The sequence below is a fragment of the Myotis daubentonii genome, chromosome 13 (assembly GCF_963259705.1).
Source record: "Myotis daubentonii chromosome 13, mMyoDau2.1, whole genome shotgun sequence".
NCBI lineage: Eukaryota > Metazoa > Chordata > Mammalia > Chiroptera > Vespertilionidae > Myotis > Myotis daubentonii.
In genome coordinates this window covers 13,729,998-13,749,375 of record NC_081852.1, presented here as the reverse complement: position 1 = coordinate 13,749,375, position 19,378 = coordinate 13,729,998, and the positions used below count along the sequence as shown (strand labels likewise).

Below are 19,378 nucleotides of genomic sequence, written 5' to 3'. Positions count from 1 at the left end.
AGTTAGAAACATCGATGAGAGAGAAGCACCGATCAGCTGCCTCCTGCACCCTCCCTACTGGGGATGTGCCCACAACCAAGGCACATGCCCTTGACCAGAATCGAACCTGGGACCTTTCAGTCTGCAGGCCGGCACTCTATCCACTGAGCCAAACCGGCCAGGGCAAGGAAGTACTTTTAACTTTATACCGTTCAGTATATTAGCTGTGGACTTGTCATGTACAGTCTTTATTATGTTGAAGACTGTACTGATGTTGCCAGTGGAAATAGTGTCCTTTCAAGGGGTTGTGAGAAAAGCATTCCAGGGAGGGAAAGGCTTAGTGGTGAGGTTTATTGAAGAAGCTGGAGCAATGCAAAAGACTGTCCAGGGTCAGCTCTGGTGTCCCATCTCCACCCATCCTGCCATGACTTTGTCTTCATCAGGCCAGGAATAGGGCCAGCGTCCAGACATTTTGCACCATTGGTTCAGTCCATGTCTCTGTCCTCATCCAGCCAGCTTAGTCTGTGTTCCCAGCTGTGCTCCGGCCAGCACTGTGCCCAGGCCTACGTGGCCACAGGCCCCAGGCAGCTGCAAGGGCCACATGGCTGCTATGGAGAGGAAATGCACGCTACTGAGCAAGTGAATAAGAGAGAGCTCTTTGGTTGTATTATCTCAGGCTTGGGACGGGCTAGGCATCTCTTCAAACTAACCAATCAACTTCTCAATCCTTAGCAAGCTAGCACTGGGTCCTCCCTTAACCAATCCATTTCCTAGATCTTCCAGGGCTCTGTGTTCCTTATCCAACCCGATCCTTTCCCCAGGATAGATGAACAGGCCTTTATGGTCCCCATCTTGGCTCCTTTGGCACAGGCCTCACAGTAGAAGCACCTCCCTTGTGCCATCTTGGCTTCTACTGGGCATGTGCCAGCAGAGGAATTCTCCTGTTTTTTTTTTCCTTCCCCTGGTAATGATCCTTACTGCCCGCTTAGGGCATTAGGTCCTGAGGGTAGAGGATGCCCTGGGGAGTATGTGGAGCTGTAACTTCCTAGTGAATCCAGCAGGCTTATTGTCTGATTCAGTTTCCTATTTTATTATGCTTAATAATGTCAGATTCCCTTTCTTTATTAATATCTAGCTATCTATGCCAACACCTCTGCATCTAATTTGATGAGAGTTTTTCTCATTAAAAGATGTTGAATTTGCCAAAGCCGGTTTGGCTCAGCGGATAGAGCGTCGGCCTGCGGACTGAAGGGTCCCGGGTTCGATTCCGGTCAGGGGCATGTACCTGGGTTGCAGGCACTTCCCCAGTGGGGGATGTGCGGGAGGCAGCTGATTGATGTTTCTAACTCTCTATCTCTCTCCCTTCCTCTCTGTAAAAAATCAATAAAATATATTTAAAAAAAAAAAGATGTTGAATTTTATCAAATGCTAAGTGTACTTTTCCCCACACATCAACTTTGCCTATATCCCATTGGGCAGGATTTAGGGCTGAACTTGATTGCAAGGATGGCTGGGAAATGTAGTCTTTCTCAGGGATGGTTTTGTATTAGCTAACCTTTGGTGATTCTATCACTTAAAAAATAAAACAATGAAATTGAAGGTTCAACCAAGCAGTGTCTGCCATAAAATATTGATGGGAAAATACATGAAAAACTAGTAACAGTATTTGCCTCTAGGAACGGGGTGTTGGTGTCTGGGGACGTTGGTAGAAGGAAAATGTCCCTTTATGCACTTTTGAATTATATAATTTGTTACATGTGAGCGAACTAACTAATTAAACATTTTATTTATTTATTTAAAATATATTTTATTGATTTTCCAGAGAGACTAAGGGAGAGAGGCAGAGAGTTAGAAACATCGATGAGAGAGAAACATCGATCAGCCGCCTCCTGCACATCTCCTACTGGGGATGTGCCTGCAACCCAGGCACATGCCCTTGACCGGAATCGAACCCGGGACCCTTCAGTCCGCAGGCCGACACTCCATCCACTGAGCCAAACCGGCTTCGGCTAATTAAACATTTTATTTATTTACTTTTATTTTATGTTCTACATTTATTTTGGAATCAATTTCTAAATGAAATAGAATAGAAACAATACATATGTATACTACACTGCGGAAGTAGCTTACACTGGCAAGACATATTCAGAGCAAGTTCCTTTGTACTAATTTCCTTGAAGAGTTTCTAGGTCATTTTTGCTTGTCACAAAGACAAAGGACCTACTGTAAAAATGCTTTTAGGTGTTTGCTCTGTCAGCTCAGGGCATGTCTTCAATAACCTCTGCACATCCCAGTCTCCCACATGTAACAGCACTGTGACTGGGGACAGTCTTGCTGGTTCTCCCTCCCTGCCTCATCGCTTGCGTGACTGCTTTTCATATTTGCCCTGGCTGCTCCGCTTCCTCGGTGGAGAATGACTGGCTGTGCCTCGAGCTTGGAAGCTGTGCTTGTAAGGGTGGGCTCTGTTCTTCTTTCGGCTTTCTTCTTTCTGGTTCTGGCTCTTCGCAGGTTCCTCATCGCCCTCTTTTTGTTCATGATCTTGCTCTTTCTGGGAGGTGAAAGGACAGAGCAGGACTGATGGAAGCCGCAGGGTGTATAAGTTACTCAGCCTGCCCTTATCTCGGCCAATGGGAAAGCGGGGGAAACTAGCCCAAGGCCAAAAGTATGCTGGCCACCCCCCCTGTCTTTGTGTAACCAGACCCTAGCTGCACCCTGCCCCAACCCCCGACCCCAAGCCCTATAAATTCTTTGTTCTCTTGGGACTCGGGGCTCTCTCTTGCACCCAGTAATGGAGGCAAGGGGGGGACCAAGCGAGCTTGTATAAGAGATCCTCTGCTTTTGCATCGGACTGGCTCCCTGGCGTGGTTTCTTGGGGATCTTGAATTCTGGGCATAACAGGAGGGAAGTGTGTTCTTAATTGTGTTAATGAGAAATCTTTTATTGGTACCAGCAAGAGGACACTTCATCCAACCCATAGGTCCCATGGTTTCTGCTCTTGTTTCCCACGTTTTGCCTCTTTAAGCAGTTCTTCTATTGCTTTCCTCTCCAGCTCTTGGTCCTCTTCGATCGCGGGGACGGCTTCCGGGATCTTCAGGTGCAGCTGGCGGTCGGGACGCTCTGCCCAATATCGCGAAGCGTGCGAGAGAAGCAGTAATTAAACATTGTAAATAACATGATAAAAACAGCAGCACCTTCTGTGCTTTGGAAACATCCACAGCTGGCTCACTGACCAGAGCCTGTCTGTGCCCTCACGCTCATGCCCTCAGAAAGGGTTATGACTGCGGTGTGGAACTCAGGCCACACGGAACTACGGAAAATCCTTCGGTTTGCGGAGCTGGGGAAGCCCCAGGGGCCAGCATGGCCGAGGCCTGGGGAGAAACGCAAATTCAGATAAGCATCTGGAAGAGCTGCTCCCTGTGGACCCAGGTGGCCTTTCCGTGCTGGTCCTGACTGTGCTGGGCTGGCTCAGGGGAAAAGGCCAGTTCTGCTGCCAGGCTCTTTCCCCAGCGCGGCTCATGCTCAGAGGGAGGAGGCCAGGACCCCCTCCACAGGAGGGGCTGGGGAGCAGGGCCTGCGGACACAGCCGCTCCTGAGTGGGCAATGCAGCTTGCCCTTTGAAGCAGAGCCTTTGAAGCTTCTGCCAGGCAGAGGCTTTTGCTGTCCTTACCTGGCTCTCATCTCTTCCCCAGCCTTTGGAACTCAAGAGAACCTGGGGTCAAACTTCAGTCCTGCAATGGGGGTGGGCTGAGAGGCCAGGGCAGTGAACCCCTTATCCCAGTGCACAGGGCCAGCGCCTCCCACTGGCCCCAGCTGGGCTGAGGGCAGAACACAGGACAGACACCCTCCCACCCTCTGGTGCACAGACAATACAGGTTCTGCCCCCGCCATGGACTCCCAGCACCCCCTGGAGCTCCCGACGGCCGTTCTTCAGTGTCCAGGAGCTCTGCCCAGAGAAACATAGCCAATTCCACACCTTGTCCAATGTGCAATACAGGAAAACTGAGACAGTTAACATTTCTCTAAATATGCACATACTATTCCTACAATAAATAAATTGAAATTTTATAATTTTTAATAAAGTAGATTTCCCTGAACATTTAAGCATTAAATGTAATCAATTACACGCTTCCTAATTCTAATGATTCTGTCTCACAAATGTTTCAAACACCTTTAAAAATTGACAAATAGGAATGTGATCATCACAAAACCAGATCTGCATGCTCGTAGTAAAACTGGCTACAAATGCTGATCCGTGGACCTCAGTTTGTCTCTTTATAATTTGCAGTCAGCAGCCCTGGCAGCAGGACGGGTAGACATCCTGTGCCCATATGCCACGCGTGACTGCCCTCTCCTGGGGATCTGAGCGCAGGCCAAGCCACACCTCTTATCAGGGGCGCCTCTGCAGAGCTCTGTCCCACACATCCTCCGTCCTAGGAACCGCGACTGGACCCGGGAGCGTCCTGGCCTCTAACTCAGGATCTCATGGGCTAGCCAGGCACCTGCCCCAGAAGGGATGTGGATGGTGACAGCTGACCAGAGTAATCAGCAACTCTTGGGGCACCTGATTGTGCTCGCAGAGAGGGGTTAGGCAGCCGTGGGCAAACTACGGCCCGCGGGCCGGATCCGGCCCGTTTGAAATGAATAAAACTATTGAAAAAAAAGACCGTACCCTTTTATGTAATGATGTTTACTTTGAATTTATATTAGTTCACACAAACACTCCATCCATGCTTTTGTTCCGGCCCTCCGGTCCAGTTTAAGAACCCATTGTGGCCCTCGAGTCAAAAAGTTTGCCCACCCCTGGGTTAGGGCAAAAGCCAGTGACTCACAGAGAAGACCAGGCAGGAGCCCTTCCCCATGCAGGACTGAAGTTTGCCCCCAGGTTCTCTTGAGTTCCGAAGGCCGAAGGCCGGGGAAGAGATGAGAGCCAGGTAAGGACCGCAAAGCCTCTTCCTGGAAGAACCTTCAAAGGCTCTGCTTCAAAGGGCAAGCTGCATTGCCCACTCAGGAGCGGCTGTGTCCCCAGGCCCTGCTCCCCAGCCCCTCCTGTGGAGGGGGTACTGGCCTCCTCCCTCTGTGGGGGACCAGTGGGCCGGAAGCAGCTGGAACAGTAGAAACAAAGGGAGACACCAGTGTTGTCATTAGCTAGTGATCAATATTAGTGAAGGGAGGAGAGCAAACGGAGAGTCAGGCATTGTTAAGCATATTCAGCTGGGGAGCATAAGCCTGTTTCACAGCTTCACGCCCAGGGATGCAGCATTGTCCTCCAAGGGGATTAACACCCCTCCCCCATCAGTACTGGATTGTTGGGGTGAGAAGGGGGAGATAGGCACATGCGCAGTTGAAGTCAGGGTGGTACAAGGGAGGTGCTTGCCTGTCAGTCTAGCCTGGGGAACAACGGATTGGCTAGGGGGTGGACCCCACCAGAAGCGTGCAAAATCTTGGAAAGTTAATTGGTTAGTTAGGAGCAGCTCCTGGTAAAATCCCCAGACAGAATTCCCTGGCTTCTTCCTCTCCCTTGCTGCAAGACCCACACTCATCCTTGCAACCACACATTCTCTCTCTACAGCCATGTGGCCTTAGCAGCCACAGGGCCCACGGCTGTGAAGATGCCACACGCAGGATGCTGGACTGGCCCGGGCTTTAATACGGAGCGGCAACTACGGGCGGTGGCCTTTACTCTGGCCCTGCTGAAGACACGGTCAGACTTTTTCATGACAGGATGGAGGGAAATGGGACAAATGGAAAACCAGGAGTTTATTTTCATTCGAATAAATATCACTCATCCTCCAGTTCGAGTCTCAGGAAATTCTTTCCCTCATGACATTGCTAGAACTCCACTTCCACCAATAACACGGGGAGCCGGTGACGTGGGGACACGTCCAGGCTTCTTCTCCTGAAGGGTTTGGCTGAAGGACCAGGCTGGGTGGTTTTCTACTTCCCTGCGTGTCCTCACACAGGCAGAAGAGGTTGTAAGAGGAAGTGATGGCATGTGTGGAGGCCAAGGGCACAGGAAACAGAAGCTGATCCAGAGATGTGTGAGGGAAGCAGGATGGGGTGAGAGGAGAAATTGAACTGTCAGGCCATTTCAAGGGAGGCTTCAACTGACCCCACCAGGCGCCTGGAGCTGGGATCACTCACCAGTTGTCCAGAAACGAGGAAAGGGGCTTTGGCGAGCCTTGGGCAAGGCAATTCCCTCCTGAGCTATCAAATTCCAACACCTGGTCTTGAAGGGTGGTCCTATGCTAGGAGGTGACAGGCTGAGCCACCAAATATGATGTGGGGGGCGGAAGGGGGGGGCGGCGCTGAAAGGTTAACATGGTGGTTGGCATGTGCAGGCGGCTAAATGTATTTAAGGGGAGAGGATGGGGGAGAGGATACCCAAAGGGAAGAGGACATTGGGTCGATGCTGGCAGCAGCCAGGAGCTGGAGTTTCATCCTTGTATGCAGTCTCTAGCGGGAAGCTCTTGTTGTGAGTGGATTCGGGGCCGAGTCCTTGGGCTTGTAATGTGGGCGGAAGGCAGGGTGCAATCAGGTGCCCTCAGGACAGTCTCAATGCCTTGTGCGGTCCAACTCCTGGTGTCCAGCAAGTTTTTCTTGGTCTTTCATTCTCCTGTGGTGGGAAGCTTACAGAGGGCTCAGGGTTAGAGATGTGGGTAGAGTGACCAGGCCTGGCCGGCCTCTGTAGACTATCCGGTGAAATGAACTTCTAATAGTTTGGGGCAGGGGGACGATGGGATCAGATTTTCATTCCGGGCTGGGGCTGGAGCTCCGGAGAGAGAGCAAGTCCGGTGATAATCATGAGGTGTGGCCAGTAGCCAGACGATACCTAAGGGCACAGGAGAGGCTGAGACCTCAGAGGGCTCGCAGAGATGGCGTGGGGGTGTTTGTGTCTGTGCCTGTAAGGGGGGCTTAGTGTTGACAGGGACTAAAGTTTCACCACCCCCAAAATATGCTTCTGGCGTATTGATTTTAAACTGGTTATTTTTAAGAAATGAAAGAGCCCTAACCGGTTTGGCTCAGTGGATAGAGCGTCGGCCTGCGGACTCAAAGGTCCCAGGTTCGATTCTGGTCAAGGGCATGTACCTTGGTTGTGGGTACATCCCCAGTAGGGGGTGTGCAAGAGGCAGCTGATCGATGTTTCTCTCTCATTGATGTTTCTAACTCTCTATCCCTCTCCCTTCCTCTCTGTAAAAAAATCAATAAAATATATTTTTTTTAAAAAAAGAAGAAGAAATAAAAGATTCAGAAATAAACTTTGACCCTCCCCTTTACTTGCCTAAAGGAATCCAGGTAGAATAACCTGCTTAAATGAAGGGCGAATCAACTTATCATAATATAAAGTAAATGTTATGTTACTTTGCCACAAATTCCCACGGTAAACAAATTTTGCTCTTCATTATCTACCTGTAAATTGCTGGCTTTCCCTTTGAAATCCTAGGCTCCTGCTCCCCTCTCCTCTGTCCAGAATGGCAGATAAGCCTCAATTGCCCAAGGCATCCTTGGGTCTCTTATTCCTATGACACTCCCGCATGTGCATCCATAATAAAATTTGGACATTTTCTCCCGTTAATGATCATGTTAACTTGAGTATCTTAGAAAGGTGGGAGAAAAATTAGTGTTTTCACCCCACAGTGCAGAGTCTTGGAAGTGCAGCAACGCTTTCAGGGGGACGAGCTCAGGATACTCAAAGGTCAGGGTACTCAGAGGAGTTGGGTGTGCAATACGGGGTCCTTCCTGAGTGGGTAAGTGGAGGAGGAGAGACAAGAGAACCCGTGCTCCAGGGAGGAAGGAGAGATATACAGTGTCAGATCAGGACTGAAGAGCCCTCCTCGCCTCCCCGCCCCTCCACCCCCCACCCCGTGGCGTGATAAACTCAGCCTTCTGTCCCCTAGGTGGCACTGTGCGCGTGCGGTGGCAGCAGCCCAGCAACGCTTCCCGAGAACCTTCAGCCAGGTTCTCCCAAGGAACCAGCTAAAAGTCCGGAGCTGTAAGAACAGGGAGGGGCACCCGTGACGCCTGCAGCACACCAGTGCTCTGCTCTGCTTCAGGTACCTCGCTCCCTCCCTCCTGGGCGGGGGTGGGGTGGGTCCTATCTGGGTCCCTCCTGGCAGGGCCTGAGTATAGAGGTCCCGGGGACTTAGCTGATCCCCAAATCATGATTCCCCAGGGCACTTTCATGTGACAAATGGAGACAAATAGAAGACTCAGGTCTGGACATAGAACTGATAGTTCTGGTTCTACCACTTACAGACTGAGTGACTGCCTCTGAGCTCCTTTTCACATTCATTTTACAAATTCAGAGCTTTGGGAAGGTCAGTTCACATGAGATTATTCCAGAAGAAACAGTTTTTATCTTGTCAAGTGACTTTCGCATGTGTGTATATCCCTAGCTCCCTGAGTGGACATAGCTTTCGGGGGCAGAGCTGGGGTTGAGCCCAGCAGTCTGACTCAGGGATCCCTGATCTTAACCTCTCTGATTGGTTCCCTCCTGCTGAGGTCTTATCAGGCCACATTGGAGACTTCCTTCTTTGGCAGAACCATCTTCTCCCATTTGGAGTAATGACAGTATGGTTGACTCACAGACCATCAGGGCTGGAAGGTCCAACCTTCTCCTCTCCCACCCGTGGTTTATGGATGGGACAACTGAGGCGAGAGAGATGATGGGGCTCCTTGTCACCACCATCTGCTATCATGTTAAAATGTGCTCCACTGTGTCTTGGGCTCACACATATCTATGCTCCTATCACAGATCTTTACAGTCTTCTAGGGAGCATGGTCTGAGGACAGAAGGCTCATGGCTGAAGATGCAAATGGGAGCAAAAGGCCCTTGGAAGTTTGCAGAGTCTTTAAAATAGATTGTTCTGGGACAAATAGGGCAGGCATTGGGTGACAAACTATAAAAATCAATTTTTTTTCTCTTCACTTTTCCCCAGGGCTCTCTGACCTCTTTTTCAAGACAGGCAACATTAATGCAAAGCCGAGCTTGGAATGAAAGGTCTACCAAAGACATTGCCGTCTGGCTCACTGTCATTGCCTGCACTCCGTACACTCCTGGGGTGACCCATTCTCACACTGGCCTCTTGGTCCTGATTCCTCACCTCAAGGGCCATTGATCCCATCATTCCATCTCAACCACCCACTCCCATGGATACAGACCTCTGTCTGACCACAGCTATCTTCTTCCATCACCGAGGGACCCCCAGCCTACCCTCATCGCCTTTCTCCCACCTACTGGCCCCTCCAGCTGTCACTTCTCTTTCTTACCAGCCAAGACTCTTGATGCAACAACTCAAGTGCTTTCTTTCCAATAATCTTGAGTCCTCTGTCCCACTGTTTTTCTATCAAGCCTTCCTGGTAAAACCCCAAACTCTGGTCAATCTTACTGTGTTCTCTGCATCTGTACTTAGCCCAGCTGCCGAGTACTGATGAAGGGTCTCCAGTCTCAGCTGGGCTCTCAATCCTTCCTCAAACCCTCCTGCTTGGCCCCGACTTAGAAGCTCCTCTCGTTTTCTCCTAAGTTTCTCTGAAATCCTTGGATCTCACCAAAATCCCACTTATATTTTCCCTGGAAACCTGTTTCCAGAAGAAATGGAAGCCTTCATTCAGAAACTCACACCAAACTCACAAACATGTGCATCCTCAGGAATTTTTCCTCCTTCTGTCTCCATCTGTCCTCCTTTGGCTGCCCTCTTGGTTCTGAACCCCAATCTTCCCACTTTCTCCAGCAAACATCATCTCGCTTTTCCTCCAGACCCTTCAATCTCCCACTTTCTACTGCTGTCTCCCTTCATCATTTAAACATATTCACATCTCTCCTTTCTTCAAAAAGTTCTCTCCCTCAGCCTGTTACCCTCATCATCTTCCAGCTAACAACCTGTCTCGTCTTCATTTATTCTCCAGCGCACTGTTAAATGGCTTTGATCAAACAAGTCCAATGAGCCAGTTCGTGGGAGCTGCCAAACCCAACAGTCATTCTTCAGCCTTATCTTGTGGGCCCACCCTGTAGCACTGAAAAGTTAGGACCACTGCTTCCTTCTTCAGACATTCGTTTCCCTTGACCTCTATACACACCACCCTTCTGGCTCCCCTCCTACCTCGTGACCCCTCTTTCTCAGTCTCCTTGGTCTCTCCCCCTCTCCCTTCCTGATCCTCCCCGATTTTGTGTTCATCAGGATTCTGCCTCAGTCCTTTTCCCTTCTCACCTCCTAGTCCCAGAATAATTTCCTCTACTCCCATGATTTTAATTATCATCCATCTGCTGCTTTCTCAATATCCACTATCCTCTTCATCCTTCCACACAGGCTCAAGGTCCTAATTTTTTAAAATTTTGCATTTCCTGCCGAGACCGGTTTGGCTCAGTGGATAGAGCGTCGGCCTGCGGACTGAAGGGTCCTGGGTTCGATTCCGGTCAGGGGCATGTGCCTGGGTTGCAGGCGCATCCCCAGTGGGAGATGTGCAGGAGGCGGCTGATGGATGTTTCTCTCTCATCGATGTTTCTAGCTCTCTCTCTCTCTCCCTTCCTCTCTGTAAAAAATCAATAAAATATATATATATAAAAAAAATAAAATTTTGCATTTCCTGCCCTAGCTGGTTTGGCTCAGTGGATAGAGTGTCGGCCTGCAGAATGAAGGGTTCCAGGTTCAATTCCGGCCAAGGGCACATGCCCAGGTTATGGGCTCGACCCCCTATAGGGGGTATGCGGGAGGCAGCCAATCAATGAGTCCCTCTCATCATTGATGTTTCTATCTCCCTCCCCCTCTCCCTTCTTCTCTGAAATCAATAAAAAGACATTACAAAAAAAATTGCAGTTCCCAGCCTCCCTTGGATCTAAGGCTTGCCTTGTGACCAGACTTGACAATGGGGCATGAATAGCCAGTCTGTGGGGATATCTGGGAAAGTGTTGCTTTCCACTAACAGGTGCTGCTCCTTCATCCTTTTTTGCATGTTCTGTCTGTCTGGAATGCAGGTAGGAAGCTAGAGCTGGAGCAGCCATTGGATTACCATAAGCTGATCTGAGGATGGACGCTTCCCAGTGAGGACACCAGAGCAGACCTACATAATGGACAGGGTCTGAATGACATGGTGGAGCTGCTGACCAGCCCTGCTCTGTTTACCTTTATTATTTTTATTTATTTTAAAAAATCTTTATTGCTGAAAGTATTACATAGGTCCTCCTTTTCCCCCCATTAACCTCTTCCAGCCAGCTCCCGTTCCCCCCACCCAGGCCCTCACTATCCCATTATCCATGTCCATGGGTTATGCATATATGCATACAAGTTCATTGGTTGATCTCTTCCCATTCACCCTCCCCTCTGAGGTTCAAAAGTCTGTTCATGCTTCTATGTTTCTGGGTCTTCTTTTTTTTTTTTTTTTTTAATGTTTCTATTGATTTTTTTAGAGAAAGAGAGGGGGGTGGGGGGGAAACATTCATTGGTGGTAATCAAACTTGCAACTAGGTATGTGCCCTGACCAGGAATCAAATCTGTGACCTTTTGGTGCAAAGGACAACAATCAACCAACTGAGCCACACAGGCCAGGGTTCTGGGTCTATTTTTGATCATCAGTTTATTTGGTTCATTAGATTCCACATATGAGTGAGATCATGTGATACTTATCTTTCTCTGACTGGCTTATTTTGCTCAGTATACTCTCCAGGTCCATCCATGCTGTTGCAAATGGTAAGAGTTCTTTCTTTTTTTATTGCTGTGTAGTATTCCATTGTGTAAATGTACCATGGTTTTTTTATCCATCCATCTGTTGATGGGCACTTAGGCTGTTTCCAAATTTTAGCTATTGTAAATTGTGCTGCTGTGAACATAGGGGTGCATGTAACCTTTCTTTTTTTTTTTTAACATATTTTATTGATTTTTTACAGAGAGGAAGGGAGAGGGATGGAGAGTTAGAAACATCGATGAGAGAGAAACATCAATCAGCTGCCTCCTGCAAACTCCCCACTGGGGATGTGCCTGCAACCAAGGTACATGCCCTTGACCGGAATCGAACCGGGGACCCCTGAGTCCGCAGACCCATGCTCTATCCACTGAGCCAAACCGGTTAGGACACATGTAACCTTTCTGATTAGTCTTTCTATATATTCCTAGAAGTGGGATCACTGGGTCAAATGGCAGTTCCATTTTTAATTTTGTAAGGAAACTCCATACTGTTTTCCACAGTGGCTGCACCAGTCTGCATTCCTACCAGCAGTGTAACTGGGGTTCCCTTTTCTCCACAGCCTCACCAGCACCTGTGTTTGTTGCATTGTTGATGACAGCCATTCTGACAGGTGTGAGGTGATATCTCATTGTCGTTTTGATCTGCATCTTTCTTACCTTTAGACTTTTTGTTATGTCAGAGTTTTTCAATAGCAGCAGAAAACAGCAACAAAAACCATTTGGCTAGAGGCAATGTAGTTGGGTTGCTGTTATAGTAGTTGAACACAAATCTCAAATTTATAGCTTTTGCTTAGATGTCTCTCCTGAACTCCAAACAGCAAACTGGGCTTCCCTCCTCTGTTCAGGGACACTTCAAATGGAAGTCCAAGCCATCACACCTCACCAAACACACACACACACACACACACACACACACACACACACACACACACACACACGGTCACTTGGATTCCTTGTCCCAGTGAACAGTATCACTGTCTATGCAGCCAGACTATGATATCTCCTTATTTCTCATCTTCCTAGCCAATTAGTCACCTCTCAATTCTATCTCCTAAATGTTTTTTTAATCTGTTCACCTCTTTCCATTCCCTCATCATCAACTTCCTGAATCATTGCAACTTCCTTCCTAACTATTCTTTACTCCAATCTTGTTCACTCCAGTCCTAAAGCACAAACAACGGAACAATTTACTAGTCTGCTTAAACCCTTTCAGTGACTGCTCAGGGCTTAAGGAATAGCAGGCATCTAGATAAGTCTCTGTGAGGAATTATGTTGCTCCTACACATCCAACTATTTTCTTTGGCACAGGTGTTGCCCTATGTGTCCCAGACCTGGTCCAGCTATGGAATCCTCTCTACACCACAGTGATTGGTGCAGGAGTGGGCATATGACTGGAGTTAGACCAATCAGAGTCTTTTCTTGGAAGTTAGAGGATAGAGTTATTCAGTCCCATCTCCTACATGCGGCAAACTTGGAGTGTTAGGAGAGACAGAGGGAGGGGCTCCTGGTCTGGGTAACCTGTATGATCAGCCCCCCAGTTTCCTGAGTCACTCTGGTTCCAAGTTCTTTTGATTCTGTGAGTGACATAAGTATCCTTCCAGCAATCTCCCCTCCTTTGGCCTAAGCTAGTTGGAGTGGGATTTTCTTACTTGCAATCCAAATACTTTGACTGATGGGAAGATCCTGGGTAGTTTGGCCCTAATAAGGCATCAATCCCAGGTAACAAATAGAGTTCCTTACAGTTTACCTGATGTTTTATAAACATTCTTTCATTTGATTCTTACTAGAAGTTTGTGAGGTGGGTTTTACTCTTATCTTGACTTTATAGGAAGGCAACTAGGGCTCTAAGATGTAAAGTGTTAAGATTAAGAGGCTGAAAATTAGGAGAGGGTAAACAGCAAGTCCTTCTAATCAAGCTCCTCCCCGCCACCCCCACCCTTGGCCAGAGGTGCTGCAGAGTGGAGCCCAGGATGAGTAAGAGCAGCGCTGGGAAGGGACCAGACCAGGACCAGGACCAGGAGAGAGGGTAAGGAGGAAGTCAGAGGAAGATAAAGGCCAAGCTCCTCCATTTAAAATTTTATTTATAGTCCAGCTGGCATGGCTCAGTGGTTGAGCATTGACCTATGAACCAGGAGGTCACAGTTCGATTCCAGGTCAGGACACATGCCCAGGTTGCGGGCTGGATCCCCAGTGTTGGGTGTGCAGGAGGCAGCTGATCAATGATTCTCTCTAATCATTGATGTTTCTATCTCTCTCTCCTTCTCCCTTCCTCTCTGAAAACAATAAAAATATATTACAAAATAAATTAAAAAGATAAAATTTTATTTATAGCCAACTCCAGGTCCAGGAAAAATGGAAGAAACTCTCAGTTTCTTTCTTTTCCTCCTTCCTGTGCTGTTTTTTGTTCCCATAGTCCACACCTCAGGCTTGCAATCTGCACTACAATCAGCTACATTCTTGTCAATTACAGTTCTAGGGGCTAGCCTGGAAACTACCTCGCCACTGCAATACAGCCCTTTTAGTTGGGGCTGTCCATAGCTCACTCCTCTTCCATTTTTAATAAAGGAAAATAAAATGGACCTGCTCTGCTTTGAATATCCCTGCTCTCTGAAGTGTCCCCTCCCCCACCGTGCTGTAAAAATGGGTCAGGTAAAGCTTAGTGGGTCGCATATGGCAGCTGGGAATGGTAGGCAGGTGTCACAAGTGACTGTGAAGTGAGGCCTGATTGGAAGTGGGGTGGAGGCCATGCTGGCTTTCTGGGCATTTCCCTCACCCACTTCATGCCTGTGGCAGTATGGACACCTGATCCAGAATGGAGCTATCTCAGGCTGGCAAGACCTCCAGCATCACCTAGTTCGTGATTCACAAAATTGCTTCCCCCTCTCCTTCCTTGTTCTAAGCCAGTGGTTCTCAACCTTCTGGCCCTTTAAATACAGTTCCTCATGTTGTGACCCAACCATAAAATTATTTTCGTTGCTACTTCATAACTGTAATGTTGCTACTGTTATGAATCGTAATGTAAATATCTGATATGGCCGAAACCGGTTTGGCTCAGTGGATAGAGCGTCGGCCTGCGGACTGAAAGGTCCCAGGTTCGATTCCGGTCAAGGGCATGTACCTGGGTTGCGGGCATATCCCCAGTGGGAGATGTGCAGGAGGCAGCTGATCGATGTTTCTCTCTCATCGATGTTTCTAACTCTCTATCTCTCTCCCTTCCTCTCTGTAAAAAATCAATAAAATATATTTAAAATAAATAAATAAATAAATAAATAAATAAATAAATATCTGATATGCAGGATGGTCTTAGGCGACCCCTGTGAAAGGGTCGTTCGACTGTCAAAGGGGTCGCGACCCACAGGCTGAGAACCGCTGTTCTAAGCTCATGACTCCTTCATATCCAGGAGTCAGTAGAAATCACCGGGTGTGAATGATCATCTTTCCAACCCCAACCTTTACTGCAGACATCTCTGCCTCCATCCTCCCTTCCTTAGTAATGGCGGAGGTACCTCTCCATCACAGGTGTCCTCTCCCTCAGTGCTCCCACCTCATCTCCTTTCTCCCTTTCTTCAGAATCATCACTCCTGCCTTCTCTCCTATCCCTCTGCAAACCTGATCTAGTAATCTCCACTTTTAACAAAACCCTTTGTATTCTAACAAAAATAAGCATCAGAAAACAAAGGATTAAACAAGACATAAATTTCTTTTATATACAAAGTCAAGAGGTAGGTAGCCCAGAGCAGGTAGGCTGATTCCCTACCCACAAGGAACCAGATAGAGACTAACTAGTTCCACTGACATCCTCAACCATGGCTTCCACTCAGAGTCTAATGCGGCCACCTGAGCCCCAGCTACATACTTAATATTCCAGTGAGCAGGAAAGAGCAATGGCTGAAGAAAACACACCATTGCCCTCAGAAGTTGCACATGGACACATCCACTTACCTCCTGTTGGCTGGAAATGAGCCATGTAACCATCCCTAGCTGCAAGGAAGTCCGAGAAACTTGCTTTTATTCTGGGAAGACATGTGGCCAGCTAGAATTTGAAATTCTATGCTGAAGGAAAAGAGGGCGAATGGCTATTAGGGTCATTTAGCAATTTCTGCCAAACCCTTCTGATGCCATATCCTTTTCTAGAACCCTCCCTGTTCCCTGTTAGACATGCGGCTCTTTGGCCCCTTGCGTGTGGCTCTTCCACAAAATACCACGTGTGGGCGCACACATACAGTGCGATTGAAACTTCATGGCCACACTCAAAGGGCCAAAGGGCCGCATGTGGCTCGCGAGCCGCAGTTTGCCGACCACTGCCCTAGGTGATCTCAGATCCTATGGCTTTCATTGTCTAAGATGACGCCTCCCAAAGTCTCACCTCCAGCCCAGGCATCTCTTCTGAGCTTCCAGTGACTGGACAATCAAATAGGTTCTCTGACAGGCACCTCAAACTCAACAGAGCGAAAACAGAATTCTTAATGTTCCTCTCTGAGATGTAGTCTCTTTCCTCCAGGCTACCCCATCCAACAAATGAGGCACTGTCCATTCATTTATTACAGCCAGAAACTTGGAAGTTATCTTTGGTTTTCCCATCTCCCCCCTCCCGCACCCCCCGCCTCCGCCACCGCCCCCACATTCATCCTATCAACGTGTCCTGTCAAGTCTATGTCCAAAACAGCATCTCTCAACTAATCATCATAGTGTGGCCACCACTTCAGTCCAAACCACTATCATCTTTGGCCTGGAAGGCCACAACAATCTGTCTCCTTCCTTTTATTTCAGCCTGCCACCCACCCAATTTACTCTTCACACAGCGGTAAACGTTAGTCTCTGTGTAAAACCCTTCAATGGTTTAATGACAAGTCTCCATTCCTTGACACAGTCTTGTATGCCCTGGCCCCTGCCTGCCTCCCCACATCACCCCGATTCTCTTTCCTAGGCTGGCTATTCTAGTCACATTGACTTTCCTTCAGCTCCTTACACATCCAAAGCTTACCTTTCTCTGGGCCTCAGCACATGCTGACCTCTACCTGCAATGTCTCTGCCGGCTTTTCCCAAGGCTCTCTCCTCATTCTTTTGACTTCAAATTCAGCATCACCTCCTCAAAGAAACTTTCCCCGGCAGCTCTGTCTAAAGTACTAGTAGCTCTTATTCTCTCTCCCAGCCCCTTGCTTTTGCCCCAGCATTTACTTCAATTTGCAATTATCTGTCTTTCCTACTAACAATAAGCTTTATGGAGCAAGAGGCCTCAGCAGTCTTGTTTATTGCTGTATCCCCCATCATCAAAACAGGCCTGGCCCAGATCAGGCACTCAATCTAGCACCCATTATCTGCTGACATGAGTGAGTGGATAGGTTCCCCAAGGGGGGGTGTGTCCCTGAGCTATGTAGGATGTCACAGACAGGGTGCAGCCTTAATAATAATAATCTATAATAATCTACACTAATAAAAGAGAAACATGGTAATTGGCGTACGACTGCTACCCTTTTCATTGGCTAATCAGCGAGATATGCAAATTAACTGTCAGCCAAGATGGCTGCCGGCAGCCAGGCAGCTTGAAACTAACATGAGTCTTGCTTGCCTCAGTGATGGAGGAAACCAACGTTCCCCGCCTGTGGCTGCAGGCCTCTGAGTGGGCAGTTTAAGAAACATTGTAACAAATACCACCGGACTTCAGCCAGCAGATTTGCAACATTGTAAGCAAAGGCCAGAAACCTACTTTCAGCCATGGAGGCCTAAGAGCTGGAGCCAAGCCTCAAGGTAAAGCTGGCCCAGAATAAAAAAGAAAAAAAGGAGCGGTTGGGAACTTCAGTCACTCCCAGCCTGAAAACAGCCCTCAGCCCCTCACCCAGACTGGCCAGGCACCCCAGTGGGGACCCCCACCCTGATCCAGGACACCCTTCAGGGCAAACCAGCCGGCCCCACCCATGCACCAGGCCGCTACCCTATATAGTAAAAGGGTAATATGCCTCCCAGCACTGGGATCAGCGGAGCCACAAGGCCTCCTGGCACCGGGATCAGCGTGACAGGGGGCAGCGCCCAAACCCCCTGATCGCCCTGCGGCTCTGTGTGTGACAGAGGGCGGGGCCCCAACCCCCTGAGCAGCCCTGCTCTGTGCCTGAGCTCCCCAACCCCGCCCCCCCCCCCCCTCCACCACAGGCCCTGCTCTGTGTGTGACGGGGTAGAGCCATAACCTCCCCATCGGCCCTGCCCTGAGTGTGAGAGTGGCGGTGCCCCAACCCCCTGATTGGCCCTGCTCTGTGGGTGATAGAGGGCGGTGCCCCAACCCACTGATTGGCCCTGCTCTGTGCGTGACAGGGGGTGGCGCCGCAACCTCCCCATCGACCCTGCCTTGAGGGTGACAGGGGACGGTGCCCCAACCCCCCAATTGGCCCTACCCTGAGCGTGACTGAGGGTGGCATCACAACCTCCCAATCTGCCCTGCTCTGTGCATGACAGGGGGCGGCGCCCCAACTCCCCAATCGGCCCTGCTCTGAGCCCAATCAGGGGCTGCACCTAGGGATTGGGCCTGCCCTCTGCCACCCGGGAGGAGGCCTAAGCCAGCAGGTTATTATCTCCCGAGGGGTCCCAGACTGCGAGAGGGCACAGGCCGGGCTGAGGGACCCCCCCCCAGTGCACAAATTTTTGTGCACTGGGCCTCTAGTAATAATAATAATAATCTATAATAAACGCATAATATGCTAATTAGACCAGACGTCCTTCTGGACGAAGCTGGGGCTGTGAGGGAAACCTGGGTCCTAGGTGCCAGAAGGAGGCTGGTGCTGGCCCGGGGGGTGGGGGTGGGGAGGTGGGGGGCAGGGGCGGGGAGGAAGGCCTACTCTTGCACGAATTTCGGGCATCAGGCCTCTAGCAATAATACTAAACACACAAAAAACTGGCAATGGACTGAATAGTCTCCTTTTCAAGATAACCTCTTTACATTGACTTAATTAACCTGCTGGTTGCTTGTACTAGAATGTGGTGCAACCAGTTTTAATAGACCTATAGTTTCTGTTGCCCAATAGAGCAAACCACCTACCTCTCCCTCTCTCCCCGCCGCCCCCCCCCCGCCCCCCGCGATAGTGTAAGAATCATAGTGATCTGGTGCCTCATGTTACAGGTGGGCTCAGACCAGAACCCAGCCGGCAGTGTGAATACTCTTCCTCCCAGACGGTTCCTCCAGCCGCACCCCTCCTGCCTCAAGAATCCTCCCAGCCACCACATAGGAATGAAGGTGAGGAACCAATCTCAGCAGGCGATCCAAAGAAAGATAGGTATTTTTAGCCCCGAGGCCAAAAGGCGGAGTGAGTCTTTACTGCCCAGTTTGCAAAGAAATAAAAATTTATTAATTTATTACCCTTTTCTTGAAGCCTGCCGCCCCACGCCTGCCCTCCCAGGCCCGGAAGGATTGCCAATACAGCCATCTTTCTGATTCCGCGCCCACCTCTGACCGGCCACCCCCGCACTCCTCGAGATGTGGCCGCCCTCGGCGCCCCCCAATCGCGCTTTTCCGAGGCTCGGGTCGGGCCGGATCGGAGGCGGGGCCCGAAAGGCCACCGCGCAACACACCTCTGCCGAGCGCTCGCGGGGGCCGTTCCCGGTGCGCAGCGCCCCCACCGGCCCGCCCCCGGCTCCGGCCCCGTCCCGAGCAGCACCAGGGGCGGCCCGGGACGGCCCACCGCCTCCGCCGCCGCGCGGGCGGGGGAGGGGCGAGCGGCGGGCGCGGCGGGCGGGGC

The 19,378-nt window shown here is 49.7% G+C and overlaps 1 protein-coding gene and 1 long non-coding RNA gene across 2 annotated transcripts; both read right to left on the bottom strand.

Moving 5' to 3' along the window:
- Positions 1 to 2,025: 2,025 nt before the first annotated feature.
- Positions 2,026 to 3,015, bottom strand: LOC132214517 (protein POLR1D-like). The gene is made up of 2 exons (XM_059661898.1): positions 2,881 to 3,015; positions 2,026 to 2,534 (listed from the first exon to the last, which is right to left on the bottom strand). Exons 1-2 carry the CDS (start codon positions 2,961 to 2,963, stop codon positions 2,333 to 2,335), a joined length of 285 nt encoding a protein of 94 aa, XP_059517881.1. The 5' UTR covers positions 2,964 to 3,015; the 3' UTR covers positions 2,026 to 2,332.
- A 3,269-nt stretch (positions 3,016 to 6,284) lies between these two features.
- LOC132214516 (uncharacterized) lies at positions 6,285 to 19,333 on the bottom strand. Its single transcript, XR_009448302.1, has 3 exons — positions 19,087 to 19,333; positions 15,597 to 15,707; positions 6,285 to 6,605 (listed from the first exon to the last, which is right to left on the bottom strand). It is a non-coding gene; the product is annotated as an uncharacterized LOC132214516 (long non-coding RNA).
- Positions 19,334 to 19,378: the final 45 nt, after the last annotated feature.

What these genes read in the sequence shown, in the direction of transcription:
- LOC132214517 (XM_059661898.1), bottom strand. Translation starts at nt 2,963, where the DNA reads ATGGGACCTATGGGTTGGATGAAGTGTCCTCTTGCTGGTACCAATAAA. An exon ending in ACAATTAAGAACACACTTCC is followed by an intron (nt 2,535 to 2,880) that starts CTCCTGTTATGC and finishes CTGTCCTTTCAC; the next exon opens with CTCCCAGAAAGAGCAAGATC.